This window comes from Ananas comosus, linkage group 17 (assembly GCF_001540865.1).
Source record: "Ananas comosus cultivar F153 linkage group 17, ASM154086v1, whole genome shotgun sequence".
Classification (NCBI taxonomy): domain Eukaryota; kingdom Viridiplantae; phylum Streptophyta; class Magnoliopsida; order Poales; family Bromeliaceae; genus Ananas; species Ananas comosus.
The window spans coordinates 3,170,860-3,191,167 of record NC_033637.1 but is presented as its reverse complement, the minus strand read 5'-3'; the positions used below and the strand labels follow the sequence as shown (position 1 = coordinate 3,191,167).

The 20,308-nt window shown below is 38.1% G+C and overlaps 1 protein-coding gene and 1 pseudogene across 2 annotated transcripts; one reads left to right on the top strand and one right to left on the bottom strand.

The window, feature by feature from the left end:
- LOC109722771 lies at positions 1,844-7,617 on the top strand (annotated as a pseudogene).
- Positions 8,904-13,026, bottom strand: LOC109723613. Of its 2 annotated transcripts, none has more exons than XM_020252051.1 (7): positions 12,705-13,020; positions 11,808-11,883; positions 11,018-11,069; positions 10,564-10,678; positions 10,423-10,493; positions 9,730-9,817; positions 8,904-9,300 (listed from the first exon to the last, which is right to left on the bottom strand). In XM_020252051.1, the coding sequence occupies exons 1-7, from the start codon at positions 12,929-12,931 to the stop codon at positions 9,177-9,179; spliced, it is 753 nt and encodes a 250-aa protein (XP_020107640.1). In that variant the 5' UTR covers positions 12,932-13,020; the 3' UTR covers positions 8,904-9,176. The 2 variants fall into 2 exon arrangements, with proteins under 2 accessions (XP_020107640.1, XP_020107641.1); XM_020252052.1 differs by having other exon boundaries at positions 9,197-9,325; positions 12,705-13,026.

Sequence of the window (20,308 nt, the reverse complement as noted above, 5' to 3'; positions counted from 1 at the left end):
AAATCCTGATATTATTAGGATTTCAACTTTAATTAATATCTAAATCTATCTTAATTAATCTCTAATAGATTTAAATATTAATCCTAATCTAATTAGATCATACTCTAATTAATATTTAAATCTTAATTTATCTCAAACAGATTTAAATATTAATTCTTATCCGAGTAGGATTTAACTACAAATCTAACCAAATCCTAATAGACCTTTGCGTTGCTAATGGATACAAATACTCTGAGATTTTATCTGAATTCGAATTCGGTCGAAAAAGATTTAATTGGTATTAAATAGATATAGTTTTAGTTATGAATATAAAAAATAAAAATGAAACGAATTCAGATTCGATAATTTTTATATGACCCAAAATCAAAATCCGAATTCAAGCCTGAACCAAATTCAAGCTGATTTTGTATAACATGATATATAAAAAAATTAAATTTGCACTTTACAAATTTAGATTTGAGTATGATATATCGCAAAATGTATCATGCTTCCCATGAGTTACTGGAGTTATAATACTGGGTATATGCATTCAAAACATTACTTTTATATATTGTTGATGCGACAATGTACATTGTGGAGGTTTTTAATCAACTTATCTATACAGTCTAAGATGCTACATATTTTTATCAATGTATTAATAGATAATATGAAATTTTTTGTGAGAGATACAATCATACAAATGAATTTTCCAGGAGAAAATTGTTTTATTAGAAGAATACAAAATAAAATTATTGAAGAGAGTGAATTATTTATGCAGGCAAACCCAGGACATATATAGTGTTCCTATCGTCCTCACGTGCTACGAAAATGCACCACGGGTGCATTCATGTACGATTTAATATTAAATAAATGCTTCACCTATGTACAATATTCTTATTTAGGTGCAGGTTTTCTACCAACTAGGTACGGAGTAATTTATTTGATCAAACTTGATGGTAAAAAAGTAAATAAATTTAATACAATTTATCATAAAAGGCAATTAGAACTTGTAATTAGCTCATAATCCCTTCTGTTTGCAAATAGAAAATTGTTTAAAGGGTAAGCTTCAAATATTATCCATTCGATTTCGCACTTTTTCACTTTAGTACCATATTATTTAAAATATATCAATTTAATATATTATGATTTTTGTACTTTTTCACTTTACTACCCTGTTATTTAAAGTGTATCAATTTAATACATTATGGTTTCTTTTTTTTTTTTACGTCAGCTTCTCCGTTAACATTTCGTTAAATTATATACAAAAAAATTCAGATACCCGACCTAAATTTATCAAATATTCACTTTAGTATCTTTTAATTCACTGATTTAAAGAAAAAAAATTAGTGGAGGGGATAATAAAAAGAGAAAAATAAAATTATGAGATACTAAATTAATACATTTTAAACTATAGGGGTAGTAAAGTAAGAAAATATAAAATCATAGAAACGATATTTAAAATTTTCCCTGATTTAAATAAATCCATTCAGATGAATATACTGATTTATTATACTATTATACGGGATAATTTCACAAACATAAAAAGTTCTTTTATTTTCTTTTCTTTTTGGTAGTTGCTCAATCTCCTAAAAAGAGAGTCCCTTCAAATTATAATTTCTTCCTATGAGTACTAAATTACTTCTCTAGCGCAATCGAAACAAGCAACACTCTCTCTCTCCCCACGACCCCACCTTCCCGCTCCTCTTTCCTTAATTTCTTAAAATTAACTACTACCCAACGACCGTGGTTATTACTCCGTGGCCCCACACATCCATCATTCCCCCTCCCCCTCTCCCCCCCATGTATACTCTTTGCTTTGCTTCTACTCCCTTCAACCCCACGCCTCTCTCTCTCTCTCTCTCTCTCCCTCCCAATGCTTGCCCTTTTTGGCGGGAGTGGATGGTCCCCACACTTAATCAAAATCCCCACTTCCTCTCTCCCTCTCTCTCTCTACCGCCCCCCACTACACTACAATAAGTAATAACAACCCATTATTCTCCTCCCCAGTGTTACTACTCCCTCCTATCCTTCATATCTTATCCTATTCCACCCCAAAGATTACTATAGCTTGTGGTGCGAGTCTCTTAAGTTAACATTAGCCTTTGCCTATTCTAGTTCTAGATACCATGATAAGATAAACTAGTTCGCGTCACCATTTAAAAAAACTTAAACCCCTCGTGCCCCTCTTAAATACTACCACAGGCCATCTCCCTCGCCTCCTATAACCTCAATTCACCACTAAGTAGTGGCAGAATCATTAGGCGCAGGTTAGATGAGGGGGCACTATCTTTCTCGCCTGTTGATTAGTATAATTTTCGTAATTCTGGCTGCGGTTGTGCGAATTGCCGCGGCGCTCTCGCCGGACGGGCTATCGCTGCTGGCGCTGAAGTCGGCGGTGTCCGACGACCCGTCGTCGACGCTGAGCGCGTGGAGCGAGAGCGACGCAGACCCGTGCCGCTGGCCGGGCGTGTCGTGCGCCAACGTCTCCGGCTACGACTACCCGCGCGTCGTCGGGATCGCGGTCGCGGGGAAGAACCTCTCCGGCTACATCCCCTCGGAGCTCGGCTCGCTGCTCTTCCTCCGCCGCCTCAACCTCCACAGCAACCGCCTCTCCGGCCCGATCCCCGCCGAGCTCGCCAACGCCTCCTCGCTCCGCTCCCTCTTCCTCTACGACAATTCCCTCTCCGGCCACTTCCCGGCGGCGCTCTGCGACCTCCCCCGGCTTCAGAATCTGGACCTTTCGAGGAACTCCCTCGCCGGGCCGATCCCGAGGGACCTCCGGAGCTGCCGCCAACTGCAGCGGCTTCTGCTGCAGCAGAACGGATTCTCCGGCGAGATCCCGGCGGGGATCTGGCCGGAGACGGTGAACCTGGTCCAGCTCGACCTCTCGTCCAACCAGCTCAACGGATCGATCCCGCGGGACCTCGGCGAGCTCGACTCGCTCGGGGGCACGCTCAACCTCTCGCACAACCGGTTCTCCGGGAAGGTTCCGGAAGCGTTAGGGAACCTCCCCTCGACGGTGACGCTAGATCTAAGGTACAACAACCTCTCCGGGGAGATCCCGCAAGAGGGCTCGCTAGCGAATCAGGGGCCGACGGCGTACCTGGGCAATCCGCTGCTGTGCGGGTTCCCGCTCCAGGTGGCGTGCGCGGAGCGCGGGGCTCCCCCGGCGCCGCCGGGGACGGCGGGGGCGGGGGCGAAGGGCGGGGGGGCGGCGGCAGGGGAGGAGAAGGGGAGGCTCCGCACGGGGATGATCGCGCTGATCTCGGCGGCGGACGCGGCGGGGGTGGCGGTGATCGGTGCGATCGTCGTGTACGTGTACTGGAGAGTGAGGGATCGGGAGGAGGGCGAGGGGTGCAGCTGCACGGGGAAGGGGAAACTGGGCGGCGGCGGCTGGCGAGGCGAGATGGCAGGTGCGCTGGGGGGCGCGCGGGGGAGGAGCGGGAGGAGGGGAGGGAGGATGAGGTGGGGAGGGGGTGGGGGTGGGGGTGGGGGTGGATGAGGGGGTTCTGGTGTCGATCGACAAGGGTTTCGCGGTGGAGCTGGACGAGCTGCTGAGGTCGTCGGCGTACGTGCTGGGGAAGGGGGGGAAGGGGATCGTGTACAAGGTGGTGGTGGGCAGCGGCGTTCCGGTGGCGGTGCGGAGGCTCGGCGGCGGTGGAGGAGGAGAAGCGGGGAAGCAGCAGCAGCAGCAGCAGCAGCAGCAGGAGCAGGTGAGGTATAAAGAGTTCGCGGCGGAGGCGCAGGGGATAGGGAGGGTGCGGCACCCGAACGTGGTGCGGCTGAGGGCCTACTACTGGGCGCAGGACGAGAAGCTGCTCATCACCGACTTCATCTCCAACGGCAACCTCGCCGCTGCGCTTCGAGGTCAGTGTGTCCTTCTACCCCTCCTTCCCTTTCCCTCTATATTTCTTTTTTTTCCCTATTTTCAAGATTTTGATTTGCCGTCTTAAAATAGAGCAATGCTAAGGGTGCAGAATATATTGACCTGCGGAGTATATTTCATCTTTAAATGAGTAAAATGCATATTCTACATTCGTTCGAGAGAGTGCACAACTAAACATGCAGTATGAAGATGAAAAATTTTTTGATTCACTTGGTTTGGAAGCTCACCACAGTACCTGACAGGTGTGAACTGTACTCTTGTCCTGTGTAGTGTACCAGTTTCCACTGTCGTACAATGAGTCAACCGTTGTAAAGAAGAAAATAACCGGTAGAAAATGGGACCAGCACTATTTAAGGTTTGTTCTGTAGAAAATTTCTTCAGAGGTAACATGCTAGGATTGATGCTATGCTCGCCGGTTCGGCGAGCCGAATTGGCTCGTCAAATCAGCGAGGCTCACCGATTCGCCGCCGGCGAACTGGTAGACGAAAAATTGTCCATATATTTATGCTATTCAAATTAAACCATACCTAATGTAACTCGCTACAAATAAACACTAGAATGCATCTTTGTGGTCCTCGTCGTAGTCACTCAAGACAAGACGCAGAAATAGTTACACGATAAGAAAAGTAAGCAGCCACAATAGCTACTTGTTTTTGTGAAATAATTATTTTACTTTAAAAGCTTAGATTACTAGAGTTTAGCAAATAGTTTTTCGTATCCATATTTAAACCTCTCTCCTGCATCTGAATTCAATCGGCGTTTGGTAGATTTTTTAGACGGGAGGAAAGCAAACAAGGCTGAGAGATTGAGAATATTTAAAACAGTCATTTTTTTAAAAAATAATTTGAATCTACAGAAGAACAATTATCTATATACGTATATATTTAATACTCTTACAGGTTGGTAGCTCACATGACTAACATTTGGTCATTTTGTGATCTAAGCTACTGTAATTCAATGTCACCATTTTTAATTTTTATTTTTTTTATTTTTATTTTTTACAAAAATTAGGTTGTTGAGGCAGGATTTCTTCTAACTTTTTTCAGAGTCTGAAAGAGCAGAACGAAAAGAGATGAAACAGGAAAAAGCCACTTTTCCTGTTCCCTAAAGTAGAGGAAAGGGGCTATTTGTGTACGACATTGGAAGCTCCTTTAATTGGTAGTGTTGGAAAATTTTTCCGAGTCTAAACCCCTTTAACGTGGGACTAAATGCCATAAAAGGAGGGGAAAAGATGGGGCACAACTGCTCTTAAGATCTGTTTAAGCTTTTGGCTTCATAAGTGTATGCTTTGTTCCACACAGATTTTGAGCTGTAACTCTAACCCATCGGTTTCCAGAAATTTTAGACATACTTTACAGCTTTTCCCTTCTGATGCTTTAATATGAAGATAATTTTCTTTTCTTTTTTTTTTTTTTGAGAGAGATAGGTAGTATGATATCCGCTTCGTTTATTTCATTTAGAAATAAACTTAGCTGGAAATGTGAATCAACTGGAATTCGAACTTGGAACCTCGGGTATCAACCACCAAGCCTTTGCCACTTGCTCTAGCGACGGTCGGTAAGATAAAAACTTATCACCAGTGAAATAGCTGGTGATATGTATACACAGTCAGTGTGGCGGTTTCAATCGCTATTTTTTAACATTAAATATGTAACTCATTTCCGAACTAGGCCTAGTTCGATGAAGAAAATAATTGAGATACAGGGCCCTACAGCAGCACATTGTTTGGACCAAATGATACGATGTTCCTGTTTCTATGTAGGAAATATGGCTGCATGTAGGGACAAAGTGCATGCGGGAGCATGCAAGGGAGGTATTATGCATGCTCCTTTCCTTAAGCTATTATGCATGTCTTGTCTAATCATTTATCTTCGTTTAATAATTTATAGGCATCCAAGTATCATGTCTAAGAAGTAAGAAGTGAGATCTATCGTTGCTGTGGAAATACTGTGTCACCTATGATTATAAGCTTTAAGAACTTGGAACCAATAATGATCTATTATTATATTGTATGATTATAAGCTTCCAAGAGTTAGCATCAATAAAAAAAGAGAACAATTACTGAGATGATATTTGTTCTCTCTGTATATTGACTAATTAAGTGAATTAACACTCATTATGTCTTTATCTTTTGCTTTGTGGGTTAGGTCGCTCCGGTCAACCGAGCCTATCCTGGTCGAACCGGCTCCGCATAGCCAAGGGCTCGGCCCGTGGGCTGGCCCACATCCACGAGTGCAGCCCCCGAAAGTTCGTCCATGGGGACATCAAGCCCACCAACATCCTCCTCGATGCCGACTACAACCCCTACATCGGCGACTTCGGCCTCAGCCGCCTCATCGCCCTCGCCGGCGTTAATGACGACCTCTCATCCTCATCCGCCACCTCCGCATTCATGGGCGGGGCCCTCCCGGCCATGAAGCCCGCAATGCTTGAGCGGCCCAACAACTACCGGGCTCCAGAGGCCCGCGTCCTCGGGGTCCGGCCCACTCAAAGGTCGTATTTGAAAAAAAAAAAAATAAAACACCGTTCTCTAACAACTTAAGTTTTAAAATAATAATAATAATTTTTCAGGTGGGACGTGTACTCCTTTGGTGTGGTCTTGCTGGAGCTGTTGACAGGAAGGTCGCCAGAGATGGCCTCACCCTCCACATCATCGACGTCAGCGGCTCCAGCCGGCGATCACGTGCCGGAGCTGGTGAGGTGGGTGAGGAAGGGGTTCGAGGATGCGAAGCCGTTGGCGGAGCTGGTGGACGAAGCGCTCCGCCGGGAGGTGAACGCGAAGAAGGAGGTGATCTCGGTGTTCCACATCGCTTTGGCGTGCACCGAACCAGACCCTGAGCAGCGGCCCAGGATGAAGACGGTCGCGGAGAATCTCGACAAGGTCGGCTCATGAAGAAGGTAAAAGAGAATTTGCCTATTGTTGTTATCTCTATTCTTATCATATCATTATTATGGTTAATTACGAAATTAGTCCCAGAAGTGTAATTATGATTTGGGCTTAGCCTCTCCAGCTTCATTTGTAGCAATTTAGTCTCGAAAATTTGCTCTTCATTACAACGATATCTTGTTTACCCTGCTCTCTACAACGTGATTAGATTTTGTCGATGTTTAAACTTGGAGGACGCAATTGAAACTGTAGTCAAGAGGATAAAATTAAAATCAAGTTTTTTTTTAAACAAAGTAACAAAATCGAAAATTAAAAATTGAGATCATATAAATTGCTCTTATGCTTATGCTTATGCTTTTATTTTCATTTTTATTCTCTCTCCCTTCCTCTATTCTTCTACTTGTTTTGTAAGATAATTATTATTCCGCTTTTCCTCATAATAACAATATTAGTGTTGGTATGGAAGGGGGTGATAGATTAATTGTTTCATTGGGACTCGCAGCAATTGCCCATCTTCGAAAATCATCAAACGGAGTGAGTTTTATAGCAGCTACTCAGGATGGGAACCAATTCTGCATTGCTCATTGAGATGGAACAGGGTTTACTGTGGTAACACAAAACAGAAGCATGGCTCTAACCGCGCAAAATCTCCGATCGGGATTTGTATTCTTTGTAAAATGTTGTCGTGTTGTGTAGATGGGAGTGGAAAAGTCGAGTGAGATTTTGATTCCTTTTGAAAGTTTGTAATAATGCTTCGTGTTTTCTTTCAATCATCTTCAGTTACAAACTATAAATAGAATCACACAAATAGTGGGCTTACATTGTCAGGCGCCGAGATTATTTTAACTTTCCTTTTGGTTGCAGACAAAGCATTTCTCTAGACGAGAGGAAAACCACAACGCTTCTGGAACAAGCAGCACTTCACCAGAAAATCATTTGATAGGTTACAAAACAACATTAAGGACTTGTTTGGTTCATCCATTTTGGGTATGAAATAGAAATTAGTTTGATCAAATCCGGTTAATTTTTATTTGGTTCGCATGAATCGATTTGGGATTCCTATTCCGGACTGGAATGGGAATGACCCATTAGCCTCCAACTTGATTCCGGTCTTCTAGTCCAGATTGAGATTTCATTTCGGAAGCCCACTAAGTTCTCGAAGCCCATGTGACCATCTCACCCTCCTTCTCTTTACCCCTTTCTCATCAAAAAAAAAAAAAAAAAATCAATCCTCTCTCAAAACCCTATCCCTAACCCACATCAATAAAAGTTTTTAAAAATAAATTTGATATTTTTTTTGAAAAATTTATTAGAGAATAGTATTATATTTTTTATAAATTTTAAATAATATAAATTTATATTTGAGAGTAAAATTAGTATTATAGTATTCTATAATTTTTTTAGTTTATACGAACCAAACAATAAAATGTGAATAACTCATTCCAATTCCCAATCCACAAATAAACCAAACGTCTTGGAAGCCCACTAAGTTCTCGAAGCCCATGTGACCATCTCACCCTCCTTCTCTTTACCCCTTTCTCATCAAAAAAAAAAAAAAAAAATCAATCCTCTCTCAAAACCCTATCCCTAACCCACATCAATAAAAGTTTTTAAAAATAAATTTGATATTTTTTTTGAAAAATTTATTAGAGAATAGTATTATATTTTTTATAAATTTTAAATAATATAAATTTATATTTGAGAGTAAAATTAGTATTATAGTATTCTATAATTTTTTTAGTTTGTACGAACCAAACAATAAAATGTGAATAACTCATTCCAATTCCCAATCCACAAATAAACCAAACATCTTGACGAAGTGGGCCATTCCAATTACCATTCCAATTCATTCCCATTCCATTATCCATTCCAATTCCACCCTTGAACCAAACAAGCCCTGAGAGCTTTTCTTCGAATAGAAAGCTAAAATAAACTTACTATCCCCAGAACCAGAAGCACTCTTTCTGCAGTTGTGCTTCAGCCCTGAAAAGATCAAACAGGCTTTGTAGAAGGTATAGCTCTTTGCACATATATCATCCTAAAAGTTCACATTTGCAGGTCCACCCTCGCATCTATCTCCTTAACCTTTGAAAGTCATCTGCCATTTTTTTCCCTAAGCTAGAACCGCTTTACCATCGTAAACAATTGTAGTTAACATAGGGGGTCGTCGAACAAATTAACTAGCAATAAGAATACTTCTTAGGACAATTGAGATACAGATATAGCAGCCAATGTGAATATAACCAAGGAATGGAGATAATATACATAATTGACACATTTTGAGATGCATCTGGATGTTTGCAGTAGCCATTATTTCGGAGTTTACGTATTTGGATAGAAGAATGTATGCATCCGAATGAAGCATGAAGAAATAACAAGGCATTTTTTAATCTTGAGAATCTGGAGAATTATAAGAGCTTTGCCTTAGGGATGAGCTGCAGTTACTACCTCAATTCCTAATAAAGCCAAATCTTGTTTGAGAGAATCTGCGCTCTTGAAGTGTAACCCGACCATTCCCACGTTTATAGCTGCCTCAACATTTGTCTTCCTGCAATTGTTATAAGCAGTACAAACTGTAATGCAAACAAGAAGGAATGTTAGAAAAGCTCGATAAAGAAAAATAACGAAGCCATCTTTTGAGTTCTAATTATTTTGTCCTCAAGCTATCATTTTTTTCCTTTCTAACTTTAAATTTTTTAATATCCATGCTTTCTCAGGAATCAACAATAAGTCATTGTTTGATCAACAACAATTTCTCCTTCTTGACCAAAATTGGCGAGTAAATATCAACAAAACTGAGCGCCTACTGTATGTTTGTATCTGAGAAAAATACAGTGCTTAAAACTTTACGATGGAAAAGAACCTGATGCCTTTTGTTCTATTAGATAAGAGTCAGCCAAACAAAGCATAATGAGAGAGAGAGAGAGAGAGAGAGAGAGAGAGAGAGAGAGTCCGTAGCAATTGTGGTAGTAGAAACCTGTCATCGATGAAGACACAGCTTCCTGGCTCAACTCCGAGATGATGTACCACTTCCATATAAGAATCAGGAGAAGGCTTGCGTTTTCCTGCACATAAAGGCGCTACTATTAACAATAATTACATACAAGGTACATATATTTACGGCAACAACTGCAACATCAAACACAAGCACACTGTTTATGATAGGTAAGGGTTATTAAACATACTTTATGTTCATTGGCAGATCCAAGGTTTAGGGTAGATTTGTAGTTTTAACGGACAAAGTCCATGGCGCCTGATCCATTTATAATGTACATAATGTTACATAATGTTACATAATGTTATAAAACACGCTTAAAAACTGCAAGGTAATTAACATGAGCAGCATTTAGTATTTGCACAGATAAATCAATCCAATTAAGTTTGACTAAAATATTTTAGATTAATCCTAAATCAAGAAACTCAGAGCTGTTTCACTTGTAGCTCAGATCGAAATACTAGGCATATTATTCTCTGGAAACAGCAATCTTTCAAAAGAAGATAGTTTACTTCTTTTAGCATCTTTTTCACACAAATCTTTAAATTAAAGCTGCCGTTCCATATTCATATTTTGTAAACAAAACCAAATAGATTAATAAGTACAAAGAAAGTTCCACATGATTGTTAATTTAACGTTCAAGAATAGATGTGATACATAATGCAGATATATTACCAATAAGACAAGAGCAAAATGTCCAAGACAAATACTTCGAGAGTCGTAACTTATCTTCAATCATCATGTACCTACAAAGACATATCTTGTAATAAGGAAACAAATCATGGTCGTATTGTTATGGAGAAAATCAAGACTGACCAGACTGGATAATTTGTGAAAGCATGCAATTCGTAGTCATTTTGTTTCAAGCTGCAAAGCACGGCCTCAATACCATCTACATAGGAATATCCTCTTACCATGCATTCTTTGAGACCTACAACAAATTAAAATATGACCAATTTTTATTGACATGCAGGCAGAACTCTATTTCAAGGTTTTCCAGAGCCTAATAAACGTAATAAGTGAAACTTGAAGGTAATGCATACTTCAATGAAGATAAGAGAAACAACTGAGTGATGTTTGGTACAACTTCATTGTCCAAAATTTCAACAAACAAACATAGATTCCAATTACTTTTTGAACAAGAAAATCTGTTGAATATATGAACCAGAGGTCGGCTTCCCCATTAGACATCTAAATGCATCCTTTGGAGAAGGTGCTCAAGAAAGTTAACCGAAAGAAGAGAAAAACAGTCAACTTTATAGTTTCATACCTTCCAAGTCAAAAGATCTTCCATCTTTGAAAAACTTCCTAGCTAGCTCATTCTGAAAAAGGAGGACAGGTTCTACCAAACTTCAGTTCATATCGAACAAAAACAGAAAAACAGTCAGTGCAATATTTCTCATGGCCTATGACCGAAGTATATTGTTCTACGGCAGTAACAAGAGCATGATAAATCATAAAAATGAGAGAGTAAAGTGGATCAAAATCAAAGAGATTGTTGGTATTTCCAAATAATACTGCAAATTGCTAGTGCACAAACAACTTACCATTCAGTTGTTTCATAAAAAGGTAAAATGACAAAGTCATGTCATTGCCATGTTAAATTGTTTAAAGTTACAAGCATGACACAATCAATTTGGAAAAAAATACATGAAATCTGAATATTTTTAAGTTTCGAGATTAAAATGGAGATTGGATTATTAAAATGCATGCACGATTCCAATAACCAATAGTTAAAGGCTAAAGAAGGCATTATCCAGCTCTTGCAGTGCTCACCGGCAACTGCTGCAGCCATTGCTGCTCTTTTCTTTTATCTATTCCAGCTGCAATCATTCCTTATCCTCTTCTTATTTTTTTTTCTTTTTAATCATTTTCATCTCTTTGTTTTGCTGCTCATATTTGCATATTTAAGACTACCTCTGCTGGTAATGATGTCGCTCTCAAATCTGCTAATCTGACATCTCGACAGCAACTCTATCCTTCGACACTCCAAAATCCCATTCATAGGAGACAGAAAATACGAAAAAGAAAAACAACAGAATCATCTCCAATAAATATACCTCATCAATCAATCCCTCCTCAAATTCAACCCATGCAGTTGGGTGTTTGCTTTCTAAAAGTTCCTTCATTGGCATTCTGCAAAAGCACAGAAAATAACACGCAAAAGTGAACCATGACGAGGCTAAAAATCTAAGCAACATAAAACAGAGAAATGTTTAAGCTTCCTGAACCCTACTGCATCAAATTACTCTGGGTAATTAATTTATAAAACCGAGTATGTTTCGAAATAATAATGGTAACCAAAGCATAATAGCAAAAAAAATCATATTTCAAAGCAGCGAAAGTCATTTACAACACAAATAAACACTAGAAGTCTTAATAGAATCTTATGCGCACAGTTCTCACTTCCTTTCATAGCTTACGAAGTTCCCAATAATTTGTCCTAAAAATTACATCCTTAAAATAAAAATGGCAAATAGATCATTTCCCATTCGAACAGTGACTAAAATATAGCTTCTGAGAAATATTCGTAATGCCCCATCTTTACTAGCTACAATTCTAAAAAAATGTCATGATGTTCGACTACTAGTATCAGAACTCGTTGCATAATTTTTGCACAAGTTCCTCTAAATTACTTCTTCTAAGCCTCAAAATGAGCTCCCAAAAGAAAAATCGGCTCTTACTACAATCACCAATAATGGGGAGCAACAAATCCAGTGAAAGATCAAAGAACCTTAAGTTTGCACAATTTTCACTAAAATTACTTCTCCTTAGCATCAAAACGAGCTTCCACAAAAAAAAAAAAAGGGTCTTCCTACAATCCAATCACAGAATTCGACGATCAACACAGCAGAAAACCGTTAATAGGGAGCAACGAATCCAAAGATCCATCAAAAAGGAGCCTAGAATCCACGTCTCACTACCGAAGACCAACAACAACGAAGAAGAGACCCTACTTGAAGAACGCAGGGATGTCGTGGTAGAAAGGGTCGCGGACGATCGTGTCCATGACGTCGAAGAGCAACACGGGGAGCTTCCTCGATGATCGCCGCTGCTGCGTCGAGGGAGGGGCGGCGCCGGCGCCGGTGCCAGCGGCGGAGAAGCTCGCCGCCATTGTCGCTCGCGGTCGCGGAGAGGGCTTCGAAGGGGCGAAGAGGAGGGTGGAGCGAACCACGGAGACCATCGGAGGAGGAGAAGAAGAGGACGGCGATGGATCGCGACGAAGCCGCTTCTTCTAGAAGCCGAGTCGAGTCGACTCGCTTTGAACCGGGAACAACGGTTTGCATCTCGAACCGAACCGGGAGAGGGTTTGATCTCTGAACCGTGAACTCTGAACTCTGAACATAACACAACGCGGTCTACGTATGAGGTGGTGGACTAATTCCATGAACATGTTACACATGTCATTAGGCCTTAAGCCCGGCCCGTTTTCCGCCCATAACTTAGGCCTAAGCCCACAATCTCGAAACAACAAATGGACATGGGCACAGTTTGGTACGGCCCATTTTGTAATTAGATCAAATGGCTTTGTTTCGTTCACTTTTAGATTTTATATTAAGTGCTAAAAATACATCTACTCGTAAAAAGACACATTTTTTTTTTCTTATTTAGCTTTTAAAGCGCTTTAACACCTTTTCATTTCCTACTTTTTGGCTTTGAGGCTTAGTAACTCGAAGTGAAAACAATTAAGAGCATATTTGTTTCGCCGAAGTGGAGGGGATGAAGATGAAGCTGTTCTCGACAGTAGAAGTCCGCTTTCATTATTTAGTTTGATGTAAGTTTAATTCACCAGTAACTCTATTTTCCAAATGCAAGAAAAAATAATAATTAAAGGTAGATAACCATAACTTCAAAGTTATTGACTTTCTATTTAAACAAACCAGCAATAGAAATTATTTTTATCTGAACGTTTGTTTAACCGAAGATATTTTTTATATGAAAGTTAGTAATTAATGAGGAAACAAAAAGACCCTAAATCATCATGAAAAAAGAGGACGCCATTTGCAAAGTAAATAATGATCCTCTTGTTAACATAACTTACTGACACAATCAACTGCAAAAAAACAAATAGTCCGGTGTTGCTGCATTTTCATTTAGGGCCTCTTCGTCTCATTTGGAGCTTCTGCACAAATACTGATGTTTCGTAGCTCAGACGAGGACAAAACAAATTAATATTCCTTATTAAAATTACGCTAGAGACTTCAGTACTTACAGCGGAAGCACAAGTTTCAACTAAAGCTTTTGTTTTTTAAGTACTCGGAAAGCAAATTTTAACTAGCTTTTTGATATTATATGAGCTACTATGTTATCAGAAGTATAAAATAATTGGTATATATATATATATATATATAGGGTCCGGCTACTATACTATTATGAGTACAATCGCCCTCGTACTCATAAGTTGTTTTCGATGATAGAGCTTCCGAATCGACGATCCACATCGTTAAACGTTATTTATAATATTTAAAACTTCTAGAAATCAAATTTTATAGTTTTGCGACATCATTTACCTTACGATCAAGATATCACAAATTTGACAATTTTTAACGGCCGGCATGAAATACTTGCTAGTTTAACAGTGTAAAAAAATCGAAATTTGTTGAATTTTTGATAGAAAATTCTATTCACTACATAGATAAAGATCAACAACTCCGATCTTGAATTGAAGGATCCGATTATCCTTTTTTAGGACGTCATTCGATTTTGACCGTTCATTTTATGCCCACTTAATGGACTTTATTATGATTTTGAAAATTTACGAAATTTATTTTCTCGAAGTTTCAAATACTCTAGATATATCATATTTAACGGAGTGGATCATCGATTCGGAAGCTCTATCATTGAAAACAACTTATGAGTACGAGGGCTCCATATTGATATATCTAGCCTCACTAATATATATTATTTTTATTAATATATATTATATTATAATATATATTATATTATATAGGTAGGTAGAATATTCTTGCTAGAAATTCTCATGGGTGAAATTGTTGATTTTACCCTTGGATGGAGAGCATGTCGTGTGATACGATGGTCGGTAAGGTGGTTAGGTGGTGTAGGTTTTTATATATATGTTTAATTTCCAAAAGTATATAATCTATGTATTAAAACTATAGCACGATGATTTTATATAATAGGCTCAACGCTATATTTTTTTTTATATATAATATATATATAATGCATGCTACAGTATACTATCATAAGTACAACCTTTGTATATTTGAGTGTTTCGGCCCAGTTTGATTGATTATGGCAGATTAGAATGATAGTGGTCCGGCGATTAGAAATTAATAGTGGATCCCCTAGGGTGACGTGGGGTGTTGGTTGTAATATTTATTAGGGATGGACAATGATCAAAAGGTAGATCAACTGGTAAAACTCAATCATACCAAGGCTTGACTACTATCGAAGTATTAGTTAGCCGGAACTCTATAATATATATATTATATATATATAAGAGGAGAGAAGAGAGAGAGAAGAGAGAGAGAGATAGAGAGAGAGAGAGAGAAGAGAGAGAGTTGAGTTAGAAATCTAATGATAGTAGACACGTGGCTCCGTTGCCACCCATTTGTTTTCGATGATGGAGCCTCCAAATCGACGATCGGCACCATTGAACATGATCTATACCACTTGAAGTGTTTAGAAATCAAATTTCATATATTTTCGATATTGTTCTCTTATCCATCGAGTGGACACAAAAATGAACGGCTATAAATAAATATTCTTTAAAAAATGATGATAGGAGTCTGGTAATCAAGATCAAGAGTATAGATCTTGTTTTAAATAGTTTAAAGAATTTTCTAACAAAAATTTAATTGATTTGGATATCTTTACACCGTTAAACGAGAAAACGTACGTCTCATATCGACCATTAAAATTACAAATTTTGAAGCCCATTGATTATTAGGTAAATGATATCGAAAAGATTTAAAATTTGATTTCTAAACACTTCAAGTGGTATAGATCATGTTCAACGGTGCCGATCGTCGATTTGGAGGCTCCATCATCGAAAACAAATGGGTGGCAACAGAGCCGGTTTGCTATCGATAGTATTCTAGCTCAACTCTCTCTCTCTCTCTCTCTCTCTCTATATATATATATATATATATATATTATTTCTCAAACTCTCAAAAACCATTTTTGGAACTAGAAAAATCATTCCACTTGAGAAGTAAAAAAGGACACTAATAGTCAATGCCTACAACAACGAGCGTGAAGTTAGGGCCAACTCGAAGTCATGTGTATCACAAGTATATTTAAGATGACAACACTACAACAAAAACGGCCTTTAGTGATACTTTTAAATATTAGTACAGCTAAAAAAAATACTACTAGCTAAATTATCAACACTTTTAAAAAGTGTTACTATATGTGGGATCGCTAGGTATATAGTGACAGTTAAAAAGTGTCGCTATAAGCTAAAAAGAGTGCTGCTAATTTACCAACACTTATTTAAAATTTAGCAACCGCCGGAACTCTAGCTCGTTGCTGCCGTGGCGGAGGAGGAGGAGAGGGAAGGGCTCTTCGTCTAGAACTTCAGTGGATTGAGTGAAGGGAGAAGGAGAGATGGTAATCAATTTTTTATTTATTTTTTTTCTTTTCTGTTTGTAATCAGGCCAAACGGGCTAGATGGGGTGGGTTGAGTAGATTAACCTTTTTTTTTTTGTTGAATTGAGTTTTATATTTAGTCATTAGTATATTTTTTAAAAAAATTTGGCACAAATGGAACACTTACACAAAAGTGTCCCAAACATGTATCCCTATAATCTAAAATATATTAATGTTAGATGGTCAGCACAGCAGTGGTGTGTGTGTGTGTGTTTTTTTTTTTTTTTTTTTGGCACCTCTGAGAGGCCTCAGTTGCTTGACTTCTGTAGTCAAGTTCATTTTCTATTTATAATAAAAGAAGCGGGTAGTATGCTATCCTTATATTAAAAAAAAATTCAGTAACAATGAGAAAACATGTACTGAACACATCGATGTGACCTAATAATTGTTTGTATTACTTAAGGCGAGACAAGTAGCGGCCCACAATTTATCCTTGGTCTCTTTTATGAGAACCTATAGGAATACCAGTGAAGGAGAGAACCCCAATTTTTTAATCATTTTGAGTAAGAATCTTTATCAATTAAAAGTAGGATATCCAAACTTGTTGGAAGTGCCTTTTGGAACTCGAGCACCTCTTTTAAACTATACGAATCCTTTTTTTATTGTATACTTCGGAATTCACTATACATTTGGAAGCTAAATAGAAAAGATTATTAAATTGGAGGTGATTGAATGTTAGAAATTAAGAGTTATTTTAGGTTCAAAGATATGAAACAAACACTAGCTAGTCACTTTAATTAGCCTAATGATTGATGTACATTGTCTTTCAGGTCAGAGGTTTAATCCTCCAGTGCAAGCTTAACCAAGATGAAAATTGTTGCCTATTAATTGTGATTTTCTTTCTTTTTTTATTACAAAATTAGAGGAACTTTTTTTTGAGAGAGAGACGGGTAGCACGCTGCCCGCTTTGTTTATTTCATTTAGAAATAAACTTAGCTGGAAATGTGAATTAACTAGGAGTAGAATTTGGGTCTCAGGTACCAACCACCAAGCCTTTTGCCATTTGCTCCAGGAACAGTTGGTAAAAACTAGAGGAACTTGATTTCTAATTAAACTATAGGTACTTAATTGCAAGCTTTAACTAAAAAGGTTAAACTTAGCTTGGCCCAAAACTAGGGTTGATTGAGAGGTTGAGGTCGATCATAAATATGGCGAGATCAGTTTGATTAGTGGTATATTCAATGAACATTGTTTGCTGATTTTTTTAGAGATATGTAGTATGCTATTTATATACTCCGTTTATTTTTAAGAAATAAATATGGATAGAGAGTGAAGTATTTAGGCTTTGAACTTGAGATCTCGAATACCAATTATCAAGATTTAGGCTAGCTGTGCTAATTTATGCCTTTACATTTTGTCAGAAACAAGTGATCATCATTTTTGTCACATATAAAAATAACAATTGTTGCTTTTCAATAACTTAAGCTATTATAGGATATTGTTATTTTTAATATTTATATTCAATGCTTCCCCGACATTTAGGCTTGAAACTCTTTGATAGGGTAAAGCATGAACTTGAATTAAATAAAAAAATAATAATAAGAGTTTAATGATGCTCCGATATCATGTTAAAAATAGTAAACAACCACTTGAGAACGGTGCTTTTAATATTTATTTTCAATAAATAAGAATATGAGATCTTTTCTCTATTCTAAATTACGGGAGAAAAAAATAAAAACAATGTAATAAAAGTATTACCATAAGTTTTTCAAAGTGCAATTTTATGTATTGTTAATATTTCTGTGCATATATATAACATTTGTTATTAATCTATATGTATGTGGATCATGAAGCAATAATATGATTTTTGATAGAAAGAAATTATATGAAAAATATTGATTCCCAGAAAAAGACCGTCCAATCAATTGTTTGTCTGATATATATTTAATATATGAATCTTAAAGCATAGTAGATGATTGAATAGACCACTTTTAATTTTCATACAGGTACTTTGTTGTCGTAATTAATGTAGCACACAATGTATGTACACTAACAGGCATTTATATTGCTCTCTTTTCAGGCAACTACACGCCAATTAACAGTTAATTAATTATCAATTTGTATTAAAAATTTACTAGTTTGTGTTTTCAAAAAAATATGCTATTTTTTTAAATTTAATAAATTAGATATGAATTTTCAATAAACTGACTAAAATACTATTATCTGTTTTTGTCATTCCTTTCTCTCTTTCGTTCTTTTTTCTCCCTCTTTTCTTCCTTTTCCTCGCCATCCCTTTCTTCTTCTTCTTTTTCGCTACCTCTTCTCCTCCGCCGCCCACACGTCGATGTTGTGCTCCTCTGCATTCCTCACCCACACCTCCATTGACCTTGGAAGTGGCGACGTAGATTCAGATATGGCACAAATTGTAGAGGTGAGGTTGTGTGTAGCGCATGGTCATGGACGGCAATGAAATTGCCGCAAAATTTGTGGAGGACAAGAAAAGAGCAACTGGACAGGGGCAGCTATTTTAGCAAAAGGCCGAGGGAGGAGGCGCGATAGCAAAAAATAATATAGAGTATAGAAGAGAAGAAAAAATAAATAATAAAAAAAAATATATATTTTTATTATATTAGGAAGGTCAGCATGTGCTATGACCACTACAGGAAAGACCAAAAGTTACAAAAGAAAGAAGAAAAAGAAAAAGTTGCGCTGTTTGAGATTAATTTGCACCAAAATTTTGCTAAATGTTGCAACATTTAATAAGTAATGTTTGTGTAATTTGTATTTAGCAATATTTGTATCTAAATATTAGCACAAATACATTTAGCAACACGAATAAAAAAATTATTGCTATGTGTAATGAACACTTTTACAAATAATTAATTCAAAATACTATTATATGTGATTCTTTAGTAACATGATTATTATTGCCTATAATTATAATACTTAATAAAAAATTAATACTAATTTAATTAGTTAATATCAAAAGCTATAATTCTAGCTATAAGTAATAAGACGTTTTCATTTAATTTAGAAAATAATAGCTATGTTAATGCAAGAATTAATTAAACAATATGTACCATTATTTAATAAATATTTTTTTTAAACTTTTCATGTAGTAATATTTGTTAATTATTACTATTTCTCAGCATTAGCAAGACTCTCTTTATATATTGTTAAAAGATTCACTAATATGGACATAAGCAACACTAAATTTTAAGTATTCCAATTAGGTTGAGTTACACTTCTTACTCATTAATTTAGCACTATTTATAAATGTTACTAAATCTAAATATTATTGCAGTAATAACTTCTCAAATAGTGCGACTTACCTTTTTTTTTTAGGGTCAAATGCATACAGCTCCCTGCAAACATAGCCAATTGCGGAAATATCCCTGCAAAACGAAAACTCCATAAGTTGTCCCTGCAAAAGTCTTAAGTTATGCAGATATGTCCCTCCGGTTAACATCCGTTAGTGATCTATTTATTTTTTAACAGTGGATTCGTGAAATGACCATTTTACCCTCACAAATATATCCCTCCAAAAGTTTTCCTCTTCCCTTCTCTTTCTCTTCCTCTTCGGATCATCGAAGCGGACGACGGCGGCAGCGGCGCGGGGTCGGGTTCGCCGGCGACGAAGAAGAGGGAAGAACGCCGGGGCACCGGAGCTCTCTACTCGGAGCTCGTCGCCCTCAACGCCGTCCTCTCCCTCGTTGGCCTCCTCGGCCACGACATCGCCGACATCGCCGTCGACGTCGTCTCCCTCCTCACCGACCTCACCGACACCGACGTCCTCGGCGACCACGACGACCCCGCGCACGCCCTCGTCGCCGCCCTTGTCGACAACAACGTCCTCGAGCTTCTTGCCCGCCTTTCGGAGGCCGACCCCGACGAGATTCTTCTCCCTCGCCGGTGACGAAGAAGAGGGAAGAGGAAGAGGAAGAAAGAAGAAGGAAGAAGAAGGGAAAAGAGGAAGAGGGAAGAGGAAAAGTAAGAGGGTTCGTCGTCG

Excerpts from the sequence above, each read along its gene's own strand:
- LOC109723613 (XM_020252051.1), bottom strand. The coding sequence starts at position 12,931 with ATGGTCTCCGTGGTTCGCTCCACCCTCCTCTTCGCCCCTTCGAAGCCC. Across the intron at positions 11,884-12,704 it reads GACATCCCTGCGTTCTTCAA|AATGCCAATGAAGGAACTTT; the intron begins GTAGGGTCTCTT and ends GTGCTTTTGCAG. Across the intron at positions 10,679-11,017 it reads AAGATCTTTTGACTTGGAAG|GTCTCAAAGAATGCATGGTA; the intron begins GTATGAAACTAT and ends AATTTGTTGTAG.